This window comes from Coregonus lavaretus (genome assembly GCF_964263955.1).
Source record: "Coregonus lavaretus genome assembly, chromosome: 4".
Taxonomy (NCBI): domain Eukaryota; kingdom Metazoa; phylum Chordata; class Actinopteri; order Salmoniformes; family Salmonidae; genus Coregonus; species Coregonus lavaretus.
Genome location: NC_139991.1, coordinates 32157881 through 32179715, shown reverse-complemented (window position 1 = coordinate 32179715; position 21835 = coordinate 32157881). Strand labels below are relative to the sequence as shown.

Genomic DNA, 21835 nt, shown 5'->3' with positions numbered 1-21835 from the left:
ACAAAGGGACTGTGGGACTGAATATGAATATGGGCCAGAAGGCAGGTTCCTCCTAGGTTCCAGAGGCAGAGAAGGATTTCATCAGAGAGGTCCATATAGCTCACATGGATTAGAACATATCTAGGTGTCATATGGAGCTCAGTGCTCTGAGCTGCAGCCTAGCCTAATGAGAACATCCACAGCTCTAAGCACAGGGGGGGAGGTGGGAAGCTTGTGGAGGGACGCTGTGAAGAAGGGAGAGTGAGAGGAGCACAGTGACCAGGCCCAGTCATTCAGGAGAGGGGGGGGGGGGGGGGGTGTACCCCTTGGACCTTGAGGGAGGTAATAGAGAGAGAGAGAGTAAATCTCAGTAAGACTAAAATAATGGTGTTCCAAAAAAGATCCAGTTGCCAGGACCACAAATACAAATTCCATCTAGAGCACACAAAAACTATACATACCTCGGCCTAAACATCATTGCCACAGGTAACTTCCACAAAGCTGTGAACGATCTGAGAGACAAAGCAAGAAGGGCCTTCTATGCTATCAAAAGGAACATAAAATTCGACATACCAATAAGGATCTGGCTAAAAATACTTGAGTCCGTTATAGAACCCATTGCCGCTAATTATCAAAATCCAGAAAAGAGACGTTAAATTCTACAACCACCTAAAAAGAAGGGATTCCTAAACCTTCCATAACAAAGCCATCACCTACAGAGAGATGAACTTGGAGAAGAGTCCCTTAAGCAAGCTGGTCCTAAGGCTCTGTTCAAAAACAGACCCCTCAGAGCCCCAGGACAACAACACATCTAGACCCAACCAAATCATGAAAAAACTAAAAGAGAATTACTTGACACATTGGAAAGAATTAACAAAAAAATTGAGCAAACTAGAATGCTATTTGGCCCTAAACAGAGAGTACACAGTGGCAGAATACCTGACCACTGTGACTGACCCAAACTTAAGGAAGGCTTTGACTATGTAAAGACTCAGTGAGCATAGCCTTGCTATTGAGAAAGGCCGCTGTAGGCAGACCTGGCTCTCAAGAGAAGACAGGCTATGTGCACCCTGCCCACAAAATGAGGTGGAAACTGAGCTGCACTTCCTAACCTCCTGCCAAATGTATAACCATGTAAGAGACACATATTTCCCTCAGATTACAGAGATCAACAAAGAATTAGAAAACAAACCCAATGTTGATAAACTCCCATATCTATTGGGTGAAATACCACAGTGTGCCATCACAGCAGCACGATTTGTGACCTGAAAAGGGCAATCAGTGAAGAACAAACACCATTGTAAATACAACCCATATTTACATGTATTTATTTTCGCTCTTGTACTTAACTATTTGCACATCCTTTGACATTTGAAATGTCTTTATTCTTTTGGAACTTTTGTGAATGTAATGTTTAATGTTCATTCTTATTGTTTATTTCACTTTGGTTTATTATCTACTTTACTTGCGTTGGCAATGTTAACATATGTTTCCCATGCCAATAAAGCCCTTAAATTGAAAGAGTCGCTGCAGCCTGTCACCCGTGGAGGGGGGGGGGGGGGGTGATGAAGGCTACAGAGAGGGAGGGAGGGAGGGAGGGAGGGAAGGAAGAGACAGAGAGGAGAACAGTGGCCTTGCCAGTCTCCTATCACCAGTAACAACAGACCAAAGTTAGATCCACTATCTCCGAGGCCTCTTATCACAACACCATCTACTACTAACAAAGAGAGAGAAGGACAGATGGTGTGTCACAGAGAATTGCAGTGACAGAGGACTGGGGAGAGTGATAAATGGGGTGGGAGAGAAAATAAGGGCAAGATGGAGTGAGAGAGCAGTGAATGAGGGGGATGGGAGTGGCTGGAGAGGAACGAAGGACTAGGGGCGATCGCAGAGGGAGAAGTAAAGATGGAGAGAACTGGGAAAAGAGGCACTGGCCGGCCAAAGAGGAGGACAGGGGGAGTAGGGAAAACAGGGGAGCGGAGGAGGTGGTAGAAGCGGAGTGGTGATATTATGGTGGAGGATTGGGGATCTAGCCTGGCTGGCCAGAAGGAGATATAGGGAGGAGGAGGCAGGAGGGGCTGGCTGGCCTGGCTGTGACAGTAACGTGGAGGAGAAGGAGACTAGGGGATAGGGTGTGGAGGGAGGAGGCAGGAGGGGCTGGCTGGCCTGGCTGTGACAGTAACGTGGAGGAGAAGGAGACTAGGGGATAGGGTGTGGAGGGAGGAGGCGGGAGAGGAGGGAGGATGTTATGGCGGAGGTCTGGGGACCTGGAGGAGGGGTGAGAGTGAGGAGAGGCTCTGGCTGGCCTGGCTGTGACACAGTGAAGTGGAGGGACAGATCCCCTGTGTGGCGCTGGAGGTGGCCTGTCACCCCCCCCCAATCACCCTCGCTCTCCCCCCTTCTCACCCGTCATGCACGCACGCTCTGGAGTCATCTTTAATTACTGCCACGTGCCACCTCATCCCTTTCACCCCCCCCTCCCCTCTCCCACGGCTAGCTCCCTCCTCAGCCTTCCCTCTTAGCCTCTCCCCTACCCATTCCTCTCCCATGAGACCAAGGCCTGCTCCCTCCTCACCTATCTCACCCCTTTACTCTCCGTCAGCCTTTCTCTTCTCTCCCTCCCTCCTCTCCCCTCTGTAAATCGTGTCTGAGCTCGTGGCTCTGCGTCACGGCAGATCAGTCACGAGGCCTGACGGCAAAGTGGGGCCTGTCACTCTACCTTTGTCCTGCCTAGTCTCCCCTCATCTCCCATCCTCCCCCCTGCAACGCAGCACACTACACTTAACAACATTACTTAGTAACAGAACAAAACTTTGAGGTCTAGACTGGACATGAGATACGAACACAGAACAATATCCCTGAGACCTGGATGGAATCTAGTCACAACTTCTTCCATTGAGACCAGGGTCATATTTATTAGACACAAAACATAAACAGGGAGGGTACTACCTGAACTGGTCCAATAAGAAATGTCTTGTTTTTGTTTTCTGTTGCAAAACATTTTACTTACTATGTTTTGGTATGGTGTGCCCTAATGAACACGACCCCAACCAGCTTATTGTTGGAACTTGGAGACCTTCCATGATTTAATTCACACAGACATATAGCAAACATGATATAATTCATACAGACGTATTCAAAACACAATGTGACGAGGGAGGGTAATGTTTGGGTGAAGTGATATCATTGGCCAGAAGTTAATTCAGCATCAACGACTCTAGACATAGCAATGGTCTTTTCAAGTCTGTGTGTGTGTGTGTGTTTTTGTTTTGGTAGGAAAAAAGGCCATGAAGGTGGCATCCAAACAAAAGAGAGTGGGGGTGAAGGGTGCTTCCCTTCCGACTGTGTGTGTGAGGAACCTAAATCAGACACACGCACACACCTCCAGCCATGTCTGGGTCTGTGTGTCTGGGTGTCTAGGTTTGCGTCTGGCCTCTTGTCTCTCACTGGGTTTGCATCTGCATTCGTGTCGCCTGTGTCTTTGTCTGTGTGTTTGGGGGGGGGGGTTGTCAGATGTCAGGGGGCCCCCAGCCCCAGGCCTGCTCCCTCGCTGCAGACAAAGGAGGCTGAGGTGTGTGTGGCTGATTGCACTAGACGTGGCTGGAGGTCCAGGGGACCAGGGAAGTAGGGGAACTGTACTCACATAGTCAGGCAGGACTGAGCTGTCGTCTGCCCGCCGCGGGCCCCGTAGAGACTGGGTAGCCTGCTCCAAAACCTTGTTGTGCTTCTTGGATAGCAGTGCAAACAGGCTGAGGGGGTGGAGAGAGAGAGAGAGAGAGAGAAGGGAAGAGAGAGGAGAGATAAGGAAAGAGAAAGAGAGGCAACAGCATAAATCAGACTAGCAACAACATCCTCCTCACATCTCACTCAAGAAAGACAGGCCGAGACAGAAAAGATCTAACACACAAACACTGTCGTCATGTCTAATGCTGATTGAGGTACTCACTACACATGGGTATTTCTATAAACTAGGGTACCATTGAGGATTTCCAGCGGTGGACAATTTATTACAGCTGTTGATAAATTATTGATAATAATCTGCCTTATAACAGGGGAACATAGCTACATTCAATACAATTCACAAGTTGATTTAAAACCTGTTTAACCCTTTCTCATGGTTGGTCTCTTGACGGATTTGTCCAAAGTCGTTTGACATGAAACCATTTTTCTTTCCTTGCGTTTATGGCAGTGTTATTTGTTGTAACAATACATTTTAAACATTAATTAGTTAAATTTGACATTGAACTTGAACCCTGTAAGAATCCTGGATCTTGCTGTCAGACAGTTTTTTGTATGGAGGTCTCAGAAATGCACTGTAACTACGTAAAATGTAATGTCTCCTTATGTTACGGCGTGAAACAGTTTTCATGGGCACATAAATCCAAAATAATGTATGCGATTGGAAAATTCAATGCTTCTAACAGGAAGAGTCACCTTAACTTGATACTTATAATAAATTACATAGTAATGACAACAAATGACATAGTAGCCTAGTGGGCCTATTCACAATGGGGCCGATTGAGACTTAGAAAATGTATGCCATTTTTACGCATTTTGATTTAAGCACTTCTCAATATTTGGTATTCAGACTTACCCTATGCACGTGAGAAATGAGGTTTGCAGATGTGGCTCCCTTCGAGCACTGAATACATTTAATTCAATCCCAGAAAACACACCCACTGGGTGGCCTACCAATTTGATCAGGGATTTTTTCTTCAATTCTTTTTTTCCTGTTCATTTATCTAAAGCAAGTCCTTTAAATACTGTGTACATTTATTTTGGTCGGCACAACATTAGAAGGTAACAACAACCACATGGACATGACAGCGTTTACAAAGGAAGCAAAACGAAACAATGGAATGAAATGGAATAATACGAACTGTAGGCTATTCTGAAGGAACTAGCAGTAAATTGGAAGTTAAATGTGTTTGGCTATTACTGACGGTCGATACTGATAGTGGCTAATATTTAACATGATAGAAATAGTAGGAAACAGAGAAATTTGGCATAAAATAAACACATTTGAGAGTGCCCAAAGGTTCAATTTGGTGTAACCTTAATTGTGCAATGCTTTTCATTGTCATCACATGCTCCAGGCTGCAGTAGCCTACCCATTTGGCTTGCGTCTCCAAGTTTCATCATTGCAAGTTAAAAGGCCATACAATAAAAATGATGCATAAGGCCACAGCATTTTATACTTCACTGTGGGAAAGGGTCGGAAATACCTGTCCTCTTGATATGCTTTTTAGTTTGCTTTTGTGACTGGTTTCACTTTCATCTCGAGCGATCACAAGGAAAAATCATCTAAAACAATTGCTATTTGTATTTACAATCCCCTTTCCAAATGGATTACTCATTTACCTAGCTCTTAGGCTACTGGTAGGCTACTGGTCCCCTGTAGCTCAGTTGGTAGAGCATGGCGCTTATTTTAATGACATTATTTCATATGATTTAATACGTTATTAACAAAGTGTGCTCCATTTGAAGAAGAAAATAAACGTTATTATGTGAAACAAAATGTTGAATCATTTTTGAGACTACAGGAAATACAGTGGGGAAAAAAAGTATTTAGTCAGCCACCAATTGTGCAAGTTCTCCCACTTAAAAAGATGAGAGGCCTGTAATTTTCATCATAGGTACACGTCAACTATGACAGACAAAATGAGAAAAACAAATCCAGAAAATCACATTGTAGGATTTTTAATGAATTTATTTGCAAATTATGGTGGAAAATAAGTATTTGGTCAATAACAAAAGTTTCTCAATACTTTGTTATATACCCTTTGTTGGCAATGACACAGGTCAAACGTTTTCTGTAAGTCTTCACAAGGTTTTCACACACTGTTGCTGGTATTTTGGCCCATTCCTCCATGCAGATCTCCTCTAGAGCAGTGATGTTTTGGGGCTGTCGCTGGGCAACACGGACTTTCAACTCCCTCCAAAGATTTTCTATGGGGTTGAGATCTGGAGACTGGCTAGGCCACTCCAGGACCTTGAAATGCTTCTTACGAAGCCACTCCTTCGTTGCCCGGGCGGTGTGTTTGGGATCATTGTCATGCTGAAAGACCCAGCCACGTTTCATCTTCAATGCCCTTGCTGATGGAAGGAGGTTTTCACTCAAAATCTCACGATACATGGCCCCATTCATTCTTTCCTTTACACGGATCAGTCGTCCTGGTCCCTTTGCAGAAAAACAGCCCCAAAGCATGATGTTTCCACCCCCATGCTTCACAGTAGGTATGGTGTTCTTTGGATGCAACTCAGCATTCTTTGTCCTCCAAACACGACGAGTTGAGTTTTTACCAAAAAGTTCTATTTTGGTTTCATCTGACCATATGAAATTCTCCCAATCCTCTTCTGGATCATCCAAATGCACTCTAGCGAACTTCAGACGGGCCTGGACATGTACTGGCTTAAGCAGGGGGACACGTCTTGCACTGCAGGATTTGAGTCCCTGGCGGCGTAGTGTGTTACTGATGGTAGGCTTTGTTACTTTGGTCCCAGCACTCTGCAGGTCATTCACTAGGTCCCCCCGTGTGGTTCTGGGATTTTTGCTCACCGTTCTTGTGATCATTTTGACCCCACGGGGTGAGATCTTGCGTGGAGCCCCAGATCGAGGGAGATTATCAGTGGTCTTGTATGTCTTCCATTTCCTAATAATTGCTCCCACAGTTGATTTCTTCAAACCAAGCTGCTTACCTATTGCAGATTCAGTCTTCCCAGCCTGGTGCAGGTCTACAATTTTGTTTCTGGTGTCCTTTGACAGCTCTTTGGTCTTGGCCATAGTGGAGTTTGGAGTGTGACTGTTTGAGGTTGTGGACAGGTGTCTTTTATACTGATAACAAGTTCAAACAGGTGCCATTAATACAGGTAATGAGTGGAGGACAGAGGAGCCTCTTAAAGAAGAAGTTACAGGTCTGTGAGAGCCAGAAATCTTGCTTGTTTGTAGGTGACCAAATACTTATTTTCGACCATAATTTGCAAATAAATTCATAAAAAATCCTACAATGTGATTTTCTGGATTTTTTTTTCTCAATTTGTCTGTCATAGTTGACGTGTACCTATGATGAAAATTACAGGCCTCTCTCATCTTTTTAAGTGGGAGAACTTGCACAATTGGTGGCTGACTAAATACTTTTTTCCCCACTGTAGGTTGACTGCTATGTTAAACAACTACAGTAATGGTTGCTTTGGTTGTCGAAAGCCACGTGGCTATTGTAGTCTTTTGACTGTAAAAAAAACAGGGAGCTCTAAAGCTGTCCCAGGTGAGGCAGGCATGCGAGTGAGGGGCAATTGCATCTGCGCAATGAACTGTCTGAGCACGGGAACACGCCTAAGGTCAGAATACAGCACACTTCTGCCACATCTCCATTTCTGTGATCTCCACCACAATACCTGAATATGCGTAGAGAGAAAATTGCATTAAAATATAATTAAGTTCCATTTACGCACACGTAACTTGGGTCTGAATTCCCCCCAACATGATCTGGTGATCAGGTAATAAAAATATATGACAATTACATTTTCAGGATTCGCACAGAGCGCTTTAAGTGCTTAAAGTAGATGAATTTGTAGCTCAGAAAATCAAGTAGATCTACTGGAATACCTTGGAAATCAGACATTTCCTCAATTTGGTTTTTGAAAAGTCCTTGAAATTATTGTAGCCGATTTATAAGCTCTCCTGATCCAATATAAATATCCAATAATTTCATTTCTAATCAGTTTTTGTGACAGATGTAGACACTTTCGTTTAAATATTATTTACATAGAACGTAATAATTTGAATGCCAATGCATTGGGGAGGCCTATAAAATGAATTAGTCTTAAAGGGATACTTCGGGATTTTGGCAACAAGGCCCTTTATCTACTTCCCCAGAGTCAGATGAACTTGTGAATACAATTTTTATATCCGGTGTCCAGTATGAAGGAAGTCAGAAATAATTTCGCAAGACATTGCTAACTAGCATTAGCGCAATGACTGGAAGTCTATGGGTAACGAAACTACAGTGCCTTCGGAAAGTACTCAGACCCCTTGACTTTTTCCACTGTTACGTTAGACTTATTCTAAAATGGATTTAAAAAAGAAAAATCCTCAGCAATCTACACACAATACCCCATAATGACAAAGCGAAAACAGATTTTTTTGCAAATGTATTCAAATTAAAAAACAGAAATACCTTATTTGCATAAGTATTCAGACCCTTTGTTATGAGAGACTTGAAATTTAGCTCAAGTGCATCCTGTTTCAATTGATCATCCTTGAGATGTTTCTACAACTTGGAGTCCACCTGTGGTAAATTCAATTGATTGGGCATGATTTGGAAAGGCACACACCTGTCTATATAAGGTCCCACAGTTGACAGTGCATGTCAGAGCAGAAATCAAGCCATGAGGTCGAAGGAATTGTCCGTAGAGCTCCAAGATAGGATTGTGTCGAGGTACAGATCTGGGGAAGGGTACCAAAACATTTCTGCAGCATTGAAGATCCCCAAGAACACAGTGGCCTCCATCATTCTTAAATGGAAGAAGTTTGGAACCACCAAGACTCTTTCTAGAGCTGGCCACCCGGCCAAACTGAGCAATCGGGAGAGAAGGGCCTTGGTCAGGGAGGTGACCAAGAACCCAATGGTCACTCTGACAGAGCTCTAGAGTTCCAATGTGGAGATGGGAGAACCTTCCAGAAGGACAACCATCTCTGCAGCACTCCACCAATCAGGCATTTATGGTAGAGTGACCAGATGGAAGCCTCTCCTCAGTAAAAGGCAAATGACAGCCCGCTTGGAGTTTGCCAATAGGCACCTAAAGACTCTAAGACCATGAGAAACAAGATTCTTTGGTCTGATGAAACCAAGATTGAACTCTTTGGCCTGAATGCCAAGTGTCAAGTCTGGAGGAAACCTGGCACCATCCCTACGGTCAAGCATGGTGGTGGCAGCATCATGCTGTGGGGATGTTTTTCAGCGGCAGGGACTGGGAGACTAGTCAGGATCAAGGCAAAGATGAACGGAGCAAAGTACAAAGAGATCCTTGATGAAAACCTGCTCTCTGGACCTCAGACTGGGGTGAAGGTTCACCTTCCAACAGGACGACAACCCTAAGCACACAGCAAAGACAACGTGGCTTCAGGACAAGTCTCTGAATGTCCTTGAGTGGCCCAGCCAGAGTCCAGACATGAACCCGATCTAACATTTTTGGAGTGACCTGAAAATAGCTGTGCAGCAACGCTCCCCATCCAACCTGACAGAGCTTGAGAGGATCTGCAGAGAAGAATGGGAGAAACTCCCCAAATACAGGTGCGCCAAGCTTGTAGCATCATACCCGAGAAGACTTGAGGTTGTAATCTCTGCCAAAGGTGCTTCAACAAAGTACTGAGTAAAGGGTCTGAATACTTATGTCAATGTGACATTTCAGTTTTATTTTATTTTAATAAATTAGCAAACAAAAAAAAATTAACGGTTTTTGCTTTGTCATTATTGGGTATTGTGTGAGGGAAAAAAACGATTTAATCAATTTTAGAATAAAGCTGTAACCAAACAAAATGTGGAAAAGGTCAATGGTCTGAATACTTTCCGGAGGCATTGTACCTGTAACTTCCTTCATACTGGACACAGAGACATAAAAATGTGACTCGTTTCAGGAAACTAGGCGTATGTCGCGAGTCACTACTTCACAGGAGAGCCATTTGAAGGTAAACTTGTATTTATTTTTATTATCAAAATGCAGAAATGCCTTCTGGAACATGTGAAATTTTATGTGCCTTAATAACAAACTTGTATGTGATCTATAAATACGAATACAATTGTTAAATCATGAGCCTAGTTGGTTTAGCCACGGAAAAAGACAGCAACCTTCCCGCTAGCCATGATTGGCTGAGATAATGAGTGGGCTGGACATGCCGAGAGATGAGTTCGGATTGGTCTGACATGTAGCACGCTTCTGTCTATAACATGAGCTGGTCAGTATGTGTAGGTAAACCCTTCTAACACTACTTTTTAAAAAAGATATCACGTAGTAGAACTGCATAAGTGTTGCTTTCCACTTTCTGGAGGACCGAGTTTTGAAATTACAGTATGGTAGCTAAGGAGATGGAGAAAATTCTGCCGTTTGACTGCAAATATGCAGACGGAGTCGAAAAGATAACACACAGAAGAATATTGTATAAAACACCTGTCTCCAGATTACATCTTCAAACTTGGGGCAACCATGGCATCCGTGACAGAGAGGGAGAAGCATCCATCCATGTATACAGGTAAGATAGTCTAGCTAGCTACATTTTCAGATATTACATGTTTCTAATTTTGTCAGAAAGTTGTTTTCATTTCAAGTTAAAGTGCACTGTTAACTAGCTAGCTAACGTTAGCTGGCTGGCTCGCTAGCTAATGTTACATGTATGATCTGTGTAGTAATATCATTCGTATCTCAGAACCATTTGCATTGCTAGTTATAGCCTAATGTTAGCTAGCTAACATTAAACCTGGTTGGTTAGCTACCTGCAGATTCATGCAGGGTAGTAACGTTATGAGTTGGGATTATGATTTATTGTTTAACTAGCTAGCTACATGTCTAAACAAAAGACTCCACTATGCAAGTAACCATTTCAATAGAATGTTAATGATGTCACTGCGACAATTGTCGATAGACGTAACTGGTAAATTTGCTCTGGCTATCTACTCCGAATTCAGAGCACTCTCGTCTGAGTGTGCCAGAGCGCAGAATAACTGACAAATGTATGAATGCTCAACACCCGTTGAATATGGCCGGTGTCAGTAAACGTTGGGGAAAAAGCGTAATTAATTGTTGCCAGCAGCACAGTTGCAGTCACCAACACTCTGGATAACATAAAAACAGCCTAACCAGCTCTGCTAGAGCGAGTAAAATGGTCAGAGTGAACTGTTCTCTCATTTGTGTCTGGAAGTAGCTTGCAAGCTAGCCAACGTTAGCCAGGTAGCTTGGGTGCTTGACTACTTCGGATCAACCCTACTCCTCGGCCAGAGCATCCAATGTGCGCTCTGAATGCACAATCTGACAACACTCAGTTTACGAACGCCCATAAAACACTCTGGCACTCCAGATTAAATTTACGAACACACCCGTAGTATAAACCAGCCTTTAGTCTTGAAATCTTTGGTTGTTTAGTACATGGCCTTACATGTGAATCCTTAAAGAGATGGGTAGGGCTAAAGCTTAAGAGGGTGTGAACGATGCTGAATGGGTGTAGACAAAGAGCTCTCCAGTATGTGTACCAAAACATTCAAGGGCCATTTTCTCAAAAGTGATTTTACAAGTTTATCAACTTTCAAAGCAGAATTACTTTCCCATTGTTCCTCATCTGTAGTGTCTGCTTTTATCCAAGGTAAAAAACACAATTTCAAATGTTGCTACATAAGACCGAATCGAGCCGGTCGGTAACAGTTCATTGCCAAAATTCCGAAGTAACCATTTAAAGTGGTAATGAATACTTGACACTTTTTGCATACTTTTTGGGGAGAGTTTTTCTCTACAGGCTATAAGAACAATTAAAGATAAAATGTAGGTCCTTGAAAATTCTGATTAAGTGCTTGAAAAAGTCTTTAAAAAGTCCTAAAAATAATTTGACTTGCCAATGTCTGTACAAACCCTGCAATTTTAAAGGATATATAGTCCTAGATTATTGTTAAGTGGATTTATGGGGGATTTTTTTTTTTACCGTTTTGAAATGTTGATCCCAATGTTACACTTTGGACCCATTATTTATAGAAAGACCCACATATATCTTATAAAATATATATTTAGAAAACACATTCCTATTGTGAAGAGAAAGAATACAGCAATTTCTCAGGAGCATCATACAAGCCTTTATCTAAAGAATCCATACATGAAGAATCCATACATGAAGAATCCATAGACGTACGTAGCTGGAGCTTCTGTCTGCATCCCAAATGCCACCCTATAGTGCAGTACTTTTGACCAGAGCCCTACGGTGCACTAAATAGGGGATAGGGTGCCATTTGGGACGCAGACAGAAGCTCCAGCTACGTACATCTATGGATTCTTCATGAATGGATTCTTTAGATAAAGGCTTGTATGATGACTCATTCAACTGCCGAGTTGGCGGCTTGGCGTATGCTTTTGATCCGTCTGTCTACGCATTAGCTGTCATGACAAATCATTTCAAATAGTGTGTGTGTGTCATTCCAAACAGAGGCATCATCATCACAAGGCATCATAACATGAACAACAACGCAACCAGGGGAATGAAATGAAAGCAAGGCAAACAAGCCTCACAGATACAAGTGCAGCTAAATATAAAAGAAAATAATAGAATAACAAAGAAAATGTTTGTTGTGTGAAAGATGTAGAGGATCCTGATGGATTGACACACATAAAAGACAGATATGTGTTCCAAATGGCAACCTATTCCCTATATAGTGCACTACTTTTGATGAGAGCCCATAGAGTTAGTTAGAGGACTCATGGATATAATCCACTGTAGCATGGACAATGCCATTGAGGGCTTCCACCATTTTAAAGTAGCCAACTTGGTGGGGATTCCTATGGGTTGGGTGATATCAGCCAATGATCAGAGCCTTCTCTTCTTCAAAGTGGGTAAAATATGGTTTGTAAATGTCTTTAAGCTATATCCCTGCCATCAATGGCCACAATAAATCAATGACATAAGATTTGGTTCAGGACCCCAGCACTGCATGTTGCAGTAAATCACAAATATTTGCTTTATGTTTTTTTTCGATCTACAAAATTAGAAGAAAATTGACCACTTCAAAATGGGTATGGGCTCAATGGCGCTGCCTGTGCTGTCACAGACACCATAATGAGACAGATACAAAGGTGAGTCCTCTAACTCTATGCGAGAGCCATATAGGCCTTGGTCAAAAGAAGTGCACTATAAAGGGAAAAGGGTGACATTTGGGACGCACACAGAGACTGGTAGTACTAGGAAGTAAATGGCATGACAACAAGGCTGTGCAAGGGATGCTTGAATCTGATTTATCCTGAGTTCCTGACCATGTTTGTTGTTGAAGGAGACTGACTACACATGCAGCTAATCCATGTTTGGTACCCAATATCATTCAGACCTCAGACTAACGTTACTATTCAAATCAGTTTTCTCCAAAATCATCAAATAGATTCTGTGTAACAAAATATGGACGTCATTCAATCCTTGTTCTATGGGTACACTTATAACAGGGGTGGGCAAACTTTTGGGCTCGAGGGTCACATCTAGAAATTCAACGAAGGGCCGGAAATATATTTTTTGACCGATTTGTTTGTTAAAATCTATTTGTGGGCTAGAAAAAGGGCAGTTTTTGAAAATATATAGACCCATTATAACTTTTTTTTTTTTTTTTTTTTACCAAGCACAGATTCAACTACAAAGACCAGGGAGATTTTCGAAAGCCTCAAAGAAGGGCAGTGATCGGTAGATCGATGGGTAACAATAACAAATAAGACACTGAATATATCTTTAAGCACGGTCAAGTTAATAATTATGCTGTGGATTATGTATTAAACCACCCAGACACAAAGATACAGTTGTCCTTCTGAAATGAGCTGCAGGACAGGAATGAAACTGCTCAGGAATGTTACCATGAGGCCATTGGTGATTTTAAAACAGTTACAGAGTTCAATGGCTGTGATGGCAGAAAACTAAGGATGGATCAACAACATTGTAGTGACTCCACAATAATGACTTAAATGACAATGTGAAAAGAATACACAAATATACAGAATATAAATATTCCAAAACATGCATCTTGTATGCCACAAGGCACTAAAGTAATACTGCAAAAAACATGGCAAAGGAATTCACTTTTTGGCCTAAATGCAAAGCCTTATGTTTGGGGCAAATCCAACAACACATCACTCCTTATTTTCAAGCATGGTGGTGGCTGCATCATGGTATGGGTATGCTTGACATCGGTAAATACTGGGGAGTTTTTCAGAATAAAAAGAAACGTGATGGAGCTAAGCACAGGCAAAATCCTAGAGGAAAACCTGCTTCAGTCTACTTTACACCAGACACTGGGAGAGGAATTCACCTTTCAGCAGGATAATAACCTACAACACAAGGCCAAGTTACAGTTTAGACTTAAATCTGCTTGAAAACCTATGGCAAGACTTGAAAATGGCTGTCTAGCCATGCTCCCCAACATCTTGACAGAGCTTGAAGAACTTTGAAAAATAATAACAGTTTAATATTGCACAATCCAGGTGTGTAAAGGTCTTAAAGCTGCAATATGTAACTTTTTGGGCGATTCGACCAAAGTCACATAGAAATGTGAGTTATAGATCTCTCTTTTCATTGACAGCAAGTCTAAGAAGCGGTAGATCGGTTCTGTGTGCTATTTCTATACTTAATGTTCTTTAGTTTTGCGTCTTTTACTTTTGGTTTTGTACACCAGCTTCAAACAGCTGAAAATACAATATTTTTGGTTATTGGAAAGGTATTTCACAGCGGTTTAGATAGTACAAGGATTCTCTACACTATGGCACTGCGTGTTTTTTTACAATCTTAAAATAGGCAAACCTTTAGAATTTTTGCAACCAGGAAATGGCAGAGCAATCTCTGCATATTGCACCTTTAAAGACTTACCCAAGAAGACTCAAAGCTGTAATCGCTGCCAAAAGTGTTTCTAACATGTATTGACTCAGGCAGCTGAATACTTCTGCAACAACTACATTTTATTTTCTTTCTATTAATCAAAAAAACAAAACAAAAAATGACATAAAAAAATAAAAATAAATCAATTTTAATCCCTTCTTTGTAAAACAAAATGTAAAGAAATCCAAGACATATGAATACTTTTGCAAGGCACTGTACATCATCAAGTCTCTCAGGGTCTGCTCCACTGACCTTGAGTATAGGCCACCATGGATTAACACACATCAGTATACACAACAACACTTGACAACACAGGCTACAGACCACACGCCAACACAAACAGACGGAGACACATCCTCTTTCTCTATCGTCTTTATGAACCAAGGGGGAACAATATGATAGATTTTTTGTCACTTGGCAGAAAAATATGATGTAGAAAATAATATATATAAATCTGTACAGCTACAGTCATTACTGTATGTAATTTCTAAGTAACCAGTTTCAACTGGTACACTATTGGCACCCAGTCCACTATTGAATCAAACAACCATCTTTTACATTTTACATTTACATTTTAGTCATTTAGCATACGCTCTTATCCAGAGCGACATACAGGAGCAATTAGAGTTAAGTGCCTTGCTCAAGGGCACAGACAGATTTTTCACCTAGTCGGCTCGGAGATTAGAACCAGCGACCTTTCGGTTACTGGCACAATGGTCTCAACCACTAAACTACCTGCCGCCCAGGCAGTAACATTCCTGTAATCGGTCTCTTCTATCTCAACAGAGTACTCAGCCTGGACCACAGAACATAAATCATTAAATCAATTCAGCCTAGGCTCCTTATACAGTACAGAGTGTCCCCCCCAAATGGCATGCACCCACAGCCTAGCCCAGTCTCGCTCTCTATCCCCACTAGGAACAGCAGAGCAGATGGTTGCTGATGCTCACTAATAACAAACAGAGACGAGTAAACAGCCGTTTGGGAATACACAGGGGAGCTCACCGCCTAATAACACACAGGAGCAGGGCAGGCACACACACAGACACACACATACAGCGCATTCGGAAAGTATTGAGACCCCTTGACTTTTTCCACATTTTGTTAATTTACAGCCTTATTCTAAAATGGATTCAATTGTTTTATTTCCTCATCAATCTATATACAATACCTCATATAATGACAAGGCAAAAACAGGTTTTTAGAAATCTATATATTTAAAATAATAATGAAATATGACATTTACATAGGTATTCAGACCCTTTACTCAGTACTTTGTTATAGCACCTTTGGCAGCGATTACAGCCTTGAGTCTTCTAGGGTATGACGCTACAAGCCTGGCACACCTGTATTTCTCCCATTCTTCTCTGCAGATCCTCTGAAGCTCTGTCAGGTTGGATGGGGAGCGTCGCTGCACAGCTATTTTCAGGTGTCTCCAGAAATGTTCGATCGGGTTCAAGTCCGGGCTCTGTCTGGGCCACTCAAGGACATTCAGAGACTTGTCCCGAAGCCACTCCTGCATTGTCTTGGCTGTGTGCTTAGGGTTGTTGTCCTGTTGGAAGGTGAACCTTCACACCCCATTCTGAGGTCCTGAGCGCTCTGGAGCAGGTTTTCATCAAGGATCTTTCTGTACTTTGCTCCGTTCATCTTTCCCTCGACCCTGACTAGTCTCCCAGTCCCTGCCGCTGAAAAACATACCCACAGCATGATGCTGCCACCACCATGCTTGACCGTAGGGAAGGGGCCAGGTTTCCTCCAGAAGTGACGCTTGGCATTCAGACCAAAGAGTTCAATCTTGGTTTCATCAGACCAGAGAATCTTGATTCTCATGGTCTGAGAGTCCTTTAGGTGCCTTTTGGCAAACTCCAAGCGGGATGTCAAGTGCCTTTTACTGAGGAGTGACTTCCGTCTAGCCACTCTACCATAAAGGCCTAATTGGTGGAGTGCTGCAGAGATGGTTGTCCTTCTGGAAGGTTCTCCCATCTCCACAGAGGAACTCTGGAGCTCTGTCAGAGTGACCATCAGATTATTGGTCACCTCCCTGACCAAGGCCCTTCTCCCCCGATTGCTCAGTTTGGCCTGGTGGCCAGCTCTAGAAAGAGTCTTGGTGGTTCCAAACTTCTTCCATTTAAGAATGATGGAGGCCACTGTGTTCTTGGGGACCTTCAATGCTGCAGAAATGTGTTGGTACCCTTCCCCAAATCTGTGCCGACACAATCCTGTCTCGGAGCTCTACGGACAATTCCTTCGACCTCATGGCTGTCAACTGTGGGACCTTATATAGTCCAATCAATTTAATTTACCACAGGTGGACTCCAATCAAGTTGTAGAAACATCTCAAGGATGATCAATGTTAACAGGATGCACCTGAGCTCAATTTCGAATCTCATAGCAAAGGGTCAGAATACTTATGTAAATAAGCTATGTCTGTTTTTTTATTTTTAATACATTTGCTAAAATTTCTAAAAACCTGTTTTTGCTTTGTCATTATGGGGTATTGTGTGAAGATTGATGAGGGAAAAAACGATTTAATCAATTTTAGAATAAGGCTGTAACGTAACAAAATGTGATAAAAGTCAAGGGGTCCAAATGCACTTCATAAGCAGGCATAAGCTACGGACAACAAACACAATTGCATTTTATCGATGGCAATTTGAATGCACAGAGATACCGTGATGAGATCCTGAGGCCCATTGTTGTGCCATTCATCGGCCGCCATCACCTTATGATTCAACATGATAATGCACGGCCCCATGTCGGAAGGTCTGTACACTATTCCTGGAAGCTGAAAATGTCCCAGTTCTTCCATGGCCTGCATACTCACGTTCCAGTTCCTGCCAATATCAAGCAACTTCGCACAGCCATTGAAGAGGCGTGGGACAACATTCCACAGGCCACAATCAACAGCCTGATCAAATCTATGCAAAGGAGATGTGTCACGCTGCATGAGGCAAATGGTGGTCACACCAAATACTGACTGCTTTTCTGATCCATGCCTCTACCTTTTTTTTTTAAAGGTATGTGTGACCAACAGATGCATATCTGGATTCCCAGTCATGTGAAATCCATAAATTAGGGCCCAATGAATTGATTTCCTTATATGAACTGTAACGCAGTAAAATCTTTGAAATTGTTGCATGTTGCATTTATATTTTTGTTCAGTGTATATATGCCCTCTGAACAATAGTAACTTATTACAGCTAGAATCTGCAGTTGCTACGTCTGTTATTATACCCATTGATTCTTGAAGAATATAACTTAAATGCCTCATGAGCGTAGTTCAACTGTCGTACCCCATCAGAACCCAAAAAATAAGCTTGTTTTACTCCAATGTTTGTAAACAGAAATGTATACAAACACTACAGCCTCAAAACATGGTTAAAATTATAATTTTTATATCATGGATAGTCAGTCCTTGCATCCATAGCTCTGTCTATGAATTTGAGAGTGGTTACCTTTCTCCAGGTGCATCCCTCAGCTTTTTACCAAAACAGAGGCGGGTAACGCTCTGTTAATGTTTTTTGTTTCAAGTGCAGATTATAGCTTTAAGCCTGGTCTGAATGAAATGTGTGGTATGGGAATAGAAGGAGACATTCCTTCCGGTGTAGCTGTTAAGCAGCAGCTGACCTGACTAAATATTCATCCTCTTATAATAACCCACCATGGTTAAAATAACATCTGATTAAAGTCATATTTAATTCAGCCTTTACCTGGTATTGTGCTTTTGTACATGATGTTGTATTGTGTTTTTGTTGATTCTAAAACAGACACACTTGGGTATGTCATATAAAAAATATAATATTTAATTGGGGCTTTTATATGGCTTGTGTGTTTTTGTTGATTCCAAAATATAACAGACACTTGGTAGAATGAATGCGATACGGGCATGCTCAGTTTGGTTTTTGTTGATTCCAAAGCATAGACACACTACGTTGGCTTTGACTGAGATCTGGGAATGTTCATTCAGTTCATTTAACGTCTGGGCATGCTCTGAAGCTTTGTTCTCTTTGAAAGCCTAAGGGGAAAAAATGAAGGGGAACAAACATCCTTTGTTACGTGGCCTCTGTGTTTTTTATAATGGGAGTGGCTGCGGATCCAATTTTTCCCGGACCTGTTTCTTCCTGGACTAAAGGCCCCAAAGTTTCTACACATGCGCAGATCACGTTCTGGCCATGTGTTTCTTTACCTCTACTTTACGGACACATTTTTGTGGTCTCCTTCCCGTCACATTTCTCACTGTCAATCGGGAATGATAATTCTTCAAGTTTTACCGGTGAAATGTCCATGCAGCATCTGCATACCAACCATTTGAACTCAATCAGTTTCACGACTTGAATGATCTTGTAAAGTGAGCGAATTTTAGAGCAGATGGGGTTAAACTATAGCATAGCCTACCTGTGTATCTTGCCTAGTGGTGCACACTGTTGAGTTTTGGCTACGAGAGAGAATTTACGTGGTGTTTTTTGTCTTACAGTACCGTTATACTATGCTACTATATTTGGTTCTGTTATGTAGAATACTATCATTATGTGATCTTGCAGACAATGATTCACCTCTGATCTAACTTTATTAAATAAGCACCATCGCCACAGTAGCCTGTTCTCTACGAGTAAAGCAGAGAGTGTGTGTAAAGTAGAGAATAAACACATGCCTAGAACGTGATCCACACATGGGCAGAAGCTTCGGGACCTTTAGTCCGGGGGCAAAAAGGTCAGGGAAAAGTCAGATCCACTGTCACAGCTTTTTTATAAAGGTGATGGGACAGAGGGGGCACACTTTTTACTAATTGATTGACAGGGCTGGGCAGGGCGCTAGCTGCCATATACTATTGTTTTGGCATCAGTGGCATGGCAGCCTGTTCTATTGTTCATGTTTAGTCTAGACACAGCGCATGGAAGCTGTGTCAGGTTGACCTACTGAGAGAGAGACAAATTGCCACCGGCGAGCAGCGTGCACATTTGCACCCACAGTCATGCTCACCTACACACACACACACGTACAGACGCACACACACTTGCTTTATCGCTCTCTCTCTCTCACTCTTGCATCAGCAGACTTGGCCACAAAATAAACCATATAGCTAGACCAAATGGGAGAGAATCTCCCAAATATTTGCACAAAGAACCTAGCCAGATAAATGCATTACTGAGCCGAGATGTACACCTGCGCCACATGTCAGCATCATTCATCCAATGCAGGTCACGGAGTCCATTTATCATTGGCTTTATGTGGGGTGATTGAGCTACTGAAAGGTGTATAGAGATATGATTACCAGTGCTGGTTAAGAGGCCTGGGACTGGGTCTGTCTGTAGGGTAACTAAGATTCTATGGCGTCTTTTGTAGCCACGCTATTAATAAGACTGAGAGGCACACCTGGTGATCCCCACCAGCACAAAGACTCTGCCACACTGACTGACTGCAAAACTCAGCCCTAGTCTACAGCACTGACAGCAGTGGAGGCTCCTCAGAGGAGGATGGGGAGGACCATCCTCCTCAGTGAATTTCATAAAACTAAAACTAGTAAAACATTAAAAATTATCATTTTTAGATAAAACTATACTAAATATATTTGCATCACCAAATAATTGATTAAAACACACTGTTTTGCAATGAAGGTCTACAGTAGCCTCAACAGCACTCTGTAGGGTAGCACCATGTTGTAGCTGGAGGACAGCTAGCTCCCGTCCTCCTCTGGGTACATTGACTTCAATACAAAATCTAGGAGGCTCATGGTTCTCACCCCTTTCCATAGACTTAAACAGTAATTATGACAACTTCCGGAGGACTTCCTCCAAGCTATCAGAGCTCTAGCAGCATGAACTGACATTTTGTCCACCCAATCAAAGGATCAGAGGATGAATCTAGTACCGAAAACATAAGCTACAGCTAGCTAGCACTGCAGTGCATAAAATGTGGTGAGTAGTCGACTCAAAGAGAGAGAAAGACAATAGTTGAACAGTTTTGAACAAATTAAGCAAGAGAGGGATAGATTGTCATTTGCCTTCACTTTCAGTTTCACTTACTTAGCTAGCAAATGCAGCTAGCTAGTTTAGCCTACTCAAACACCCTGTGCAAACAGTGGGGTGCTATGTTAGCTAGCTGGCTATGACTATCCAACACAACATTGGAACTCCTCCAAGTCAAGGTTTTACTAATTTATTGCCACAGGGGCCAGCCGGTGTAAGTGCTAAACTGCTTACTGACTGTACACTAATGTTACTGCATCATTGCAGAGGGTTAACTAACGCGTTAGTTCTATTAGCTATGTTGACTAAGACGATACTTTAGCTAATATGGTGACAATGATGTAGGCTGTGTGTAACAATTATGATATGGTTTGGCTTGGAAAGGTTTTTTCACCTGGTCACATACAGCTGATGTGTTGTGCATTGAAGTCCACAAGCGAAGGGATAAAAGGTGAGGAGGAGGAGGAGAGAGCATAGATGCATGAAAGAATACAACGTGGCTGCTATGAAAGTGAACTGTGTTTATGTGTGATCAGGGGTGTATTCATTCCACCAATTCTGTTGGAAAACATTTCTTAAACGGAAGCAAACGGAACGGTGATAAACATACCAGAATTTGTCCAATAGAAACTCTTGTTTGCAACTGTTGCACTAATGGTTACACCCTAGATCAGCTAGATGCAGGCAAGAGTGTGTAAGGCGGTATTGAATGTGTCACTGTCTGTCCACGTCACCTCAAATGTCTCTCTCGACCTGTGCACCTACGCTGTAAACTTTCATTCATATGCTAGGTTGTAGCAACATCATGATGGGTATAGGGAAAATGTGAGTATCATGTAGTAGCCTAAACCTATCGATGTTACATTGAACTGGGTGAATGGAATATGAATGACAGTCATCCAATATGCTGTAATAGAAATAAGGCCATGCTCATGAAAAAAGAAATAATCCTCCCTCATCTTAAACGGCACCGACCGCCACTGATTGACAGACACGACTTCACATAGAACACGCATGTGTCGAATGCATCTTTGTCAAAGGTAGTGTACTAGAGATTAGGCTGTCATTTTGGATCCATTCAGGGAGTACACTATCCAGGCATCATTCCAGCATGCAAAGACGCAATGCAAATGATGCTGTGCTCATGCAGCAATCAGAAGGACGGAAAGGGGAAAGATAATAGAAAAATGAAAAAGAAGCAGGGTAGTCTTAGAGTCTGGTTATAACCTGGAAGCATAGGACTTGAGAATGAGAAAGTAAAGTGCACAAGCTCCTCTCCTAGTGCGTCGCC

General features: G+C 42.3%; 1 protein-coding gene across 1 annotated transcript in view; it reads right to left on the bottom strand.

Moving 5' to 3' along the window:
* Positions 1-21835, bottom strand: part of LOC311128499 (dymeclin-like) — a 157094-nt gene that overhangs the window by 42002 nt on the left and 93257 nt on the right. Inside the window, exon 14 of the mRNA XM_084160676.1 lies at positions 3623-3728. Within this exon, the coding sequence (XP_084016802.1) occupies positions 3623-3728 (106 nt within the window). The remainder of the gene's footprint in view (positions 1-3622; positions 3729-21835) is intronic.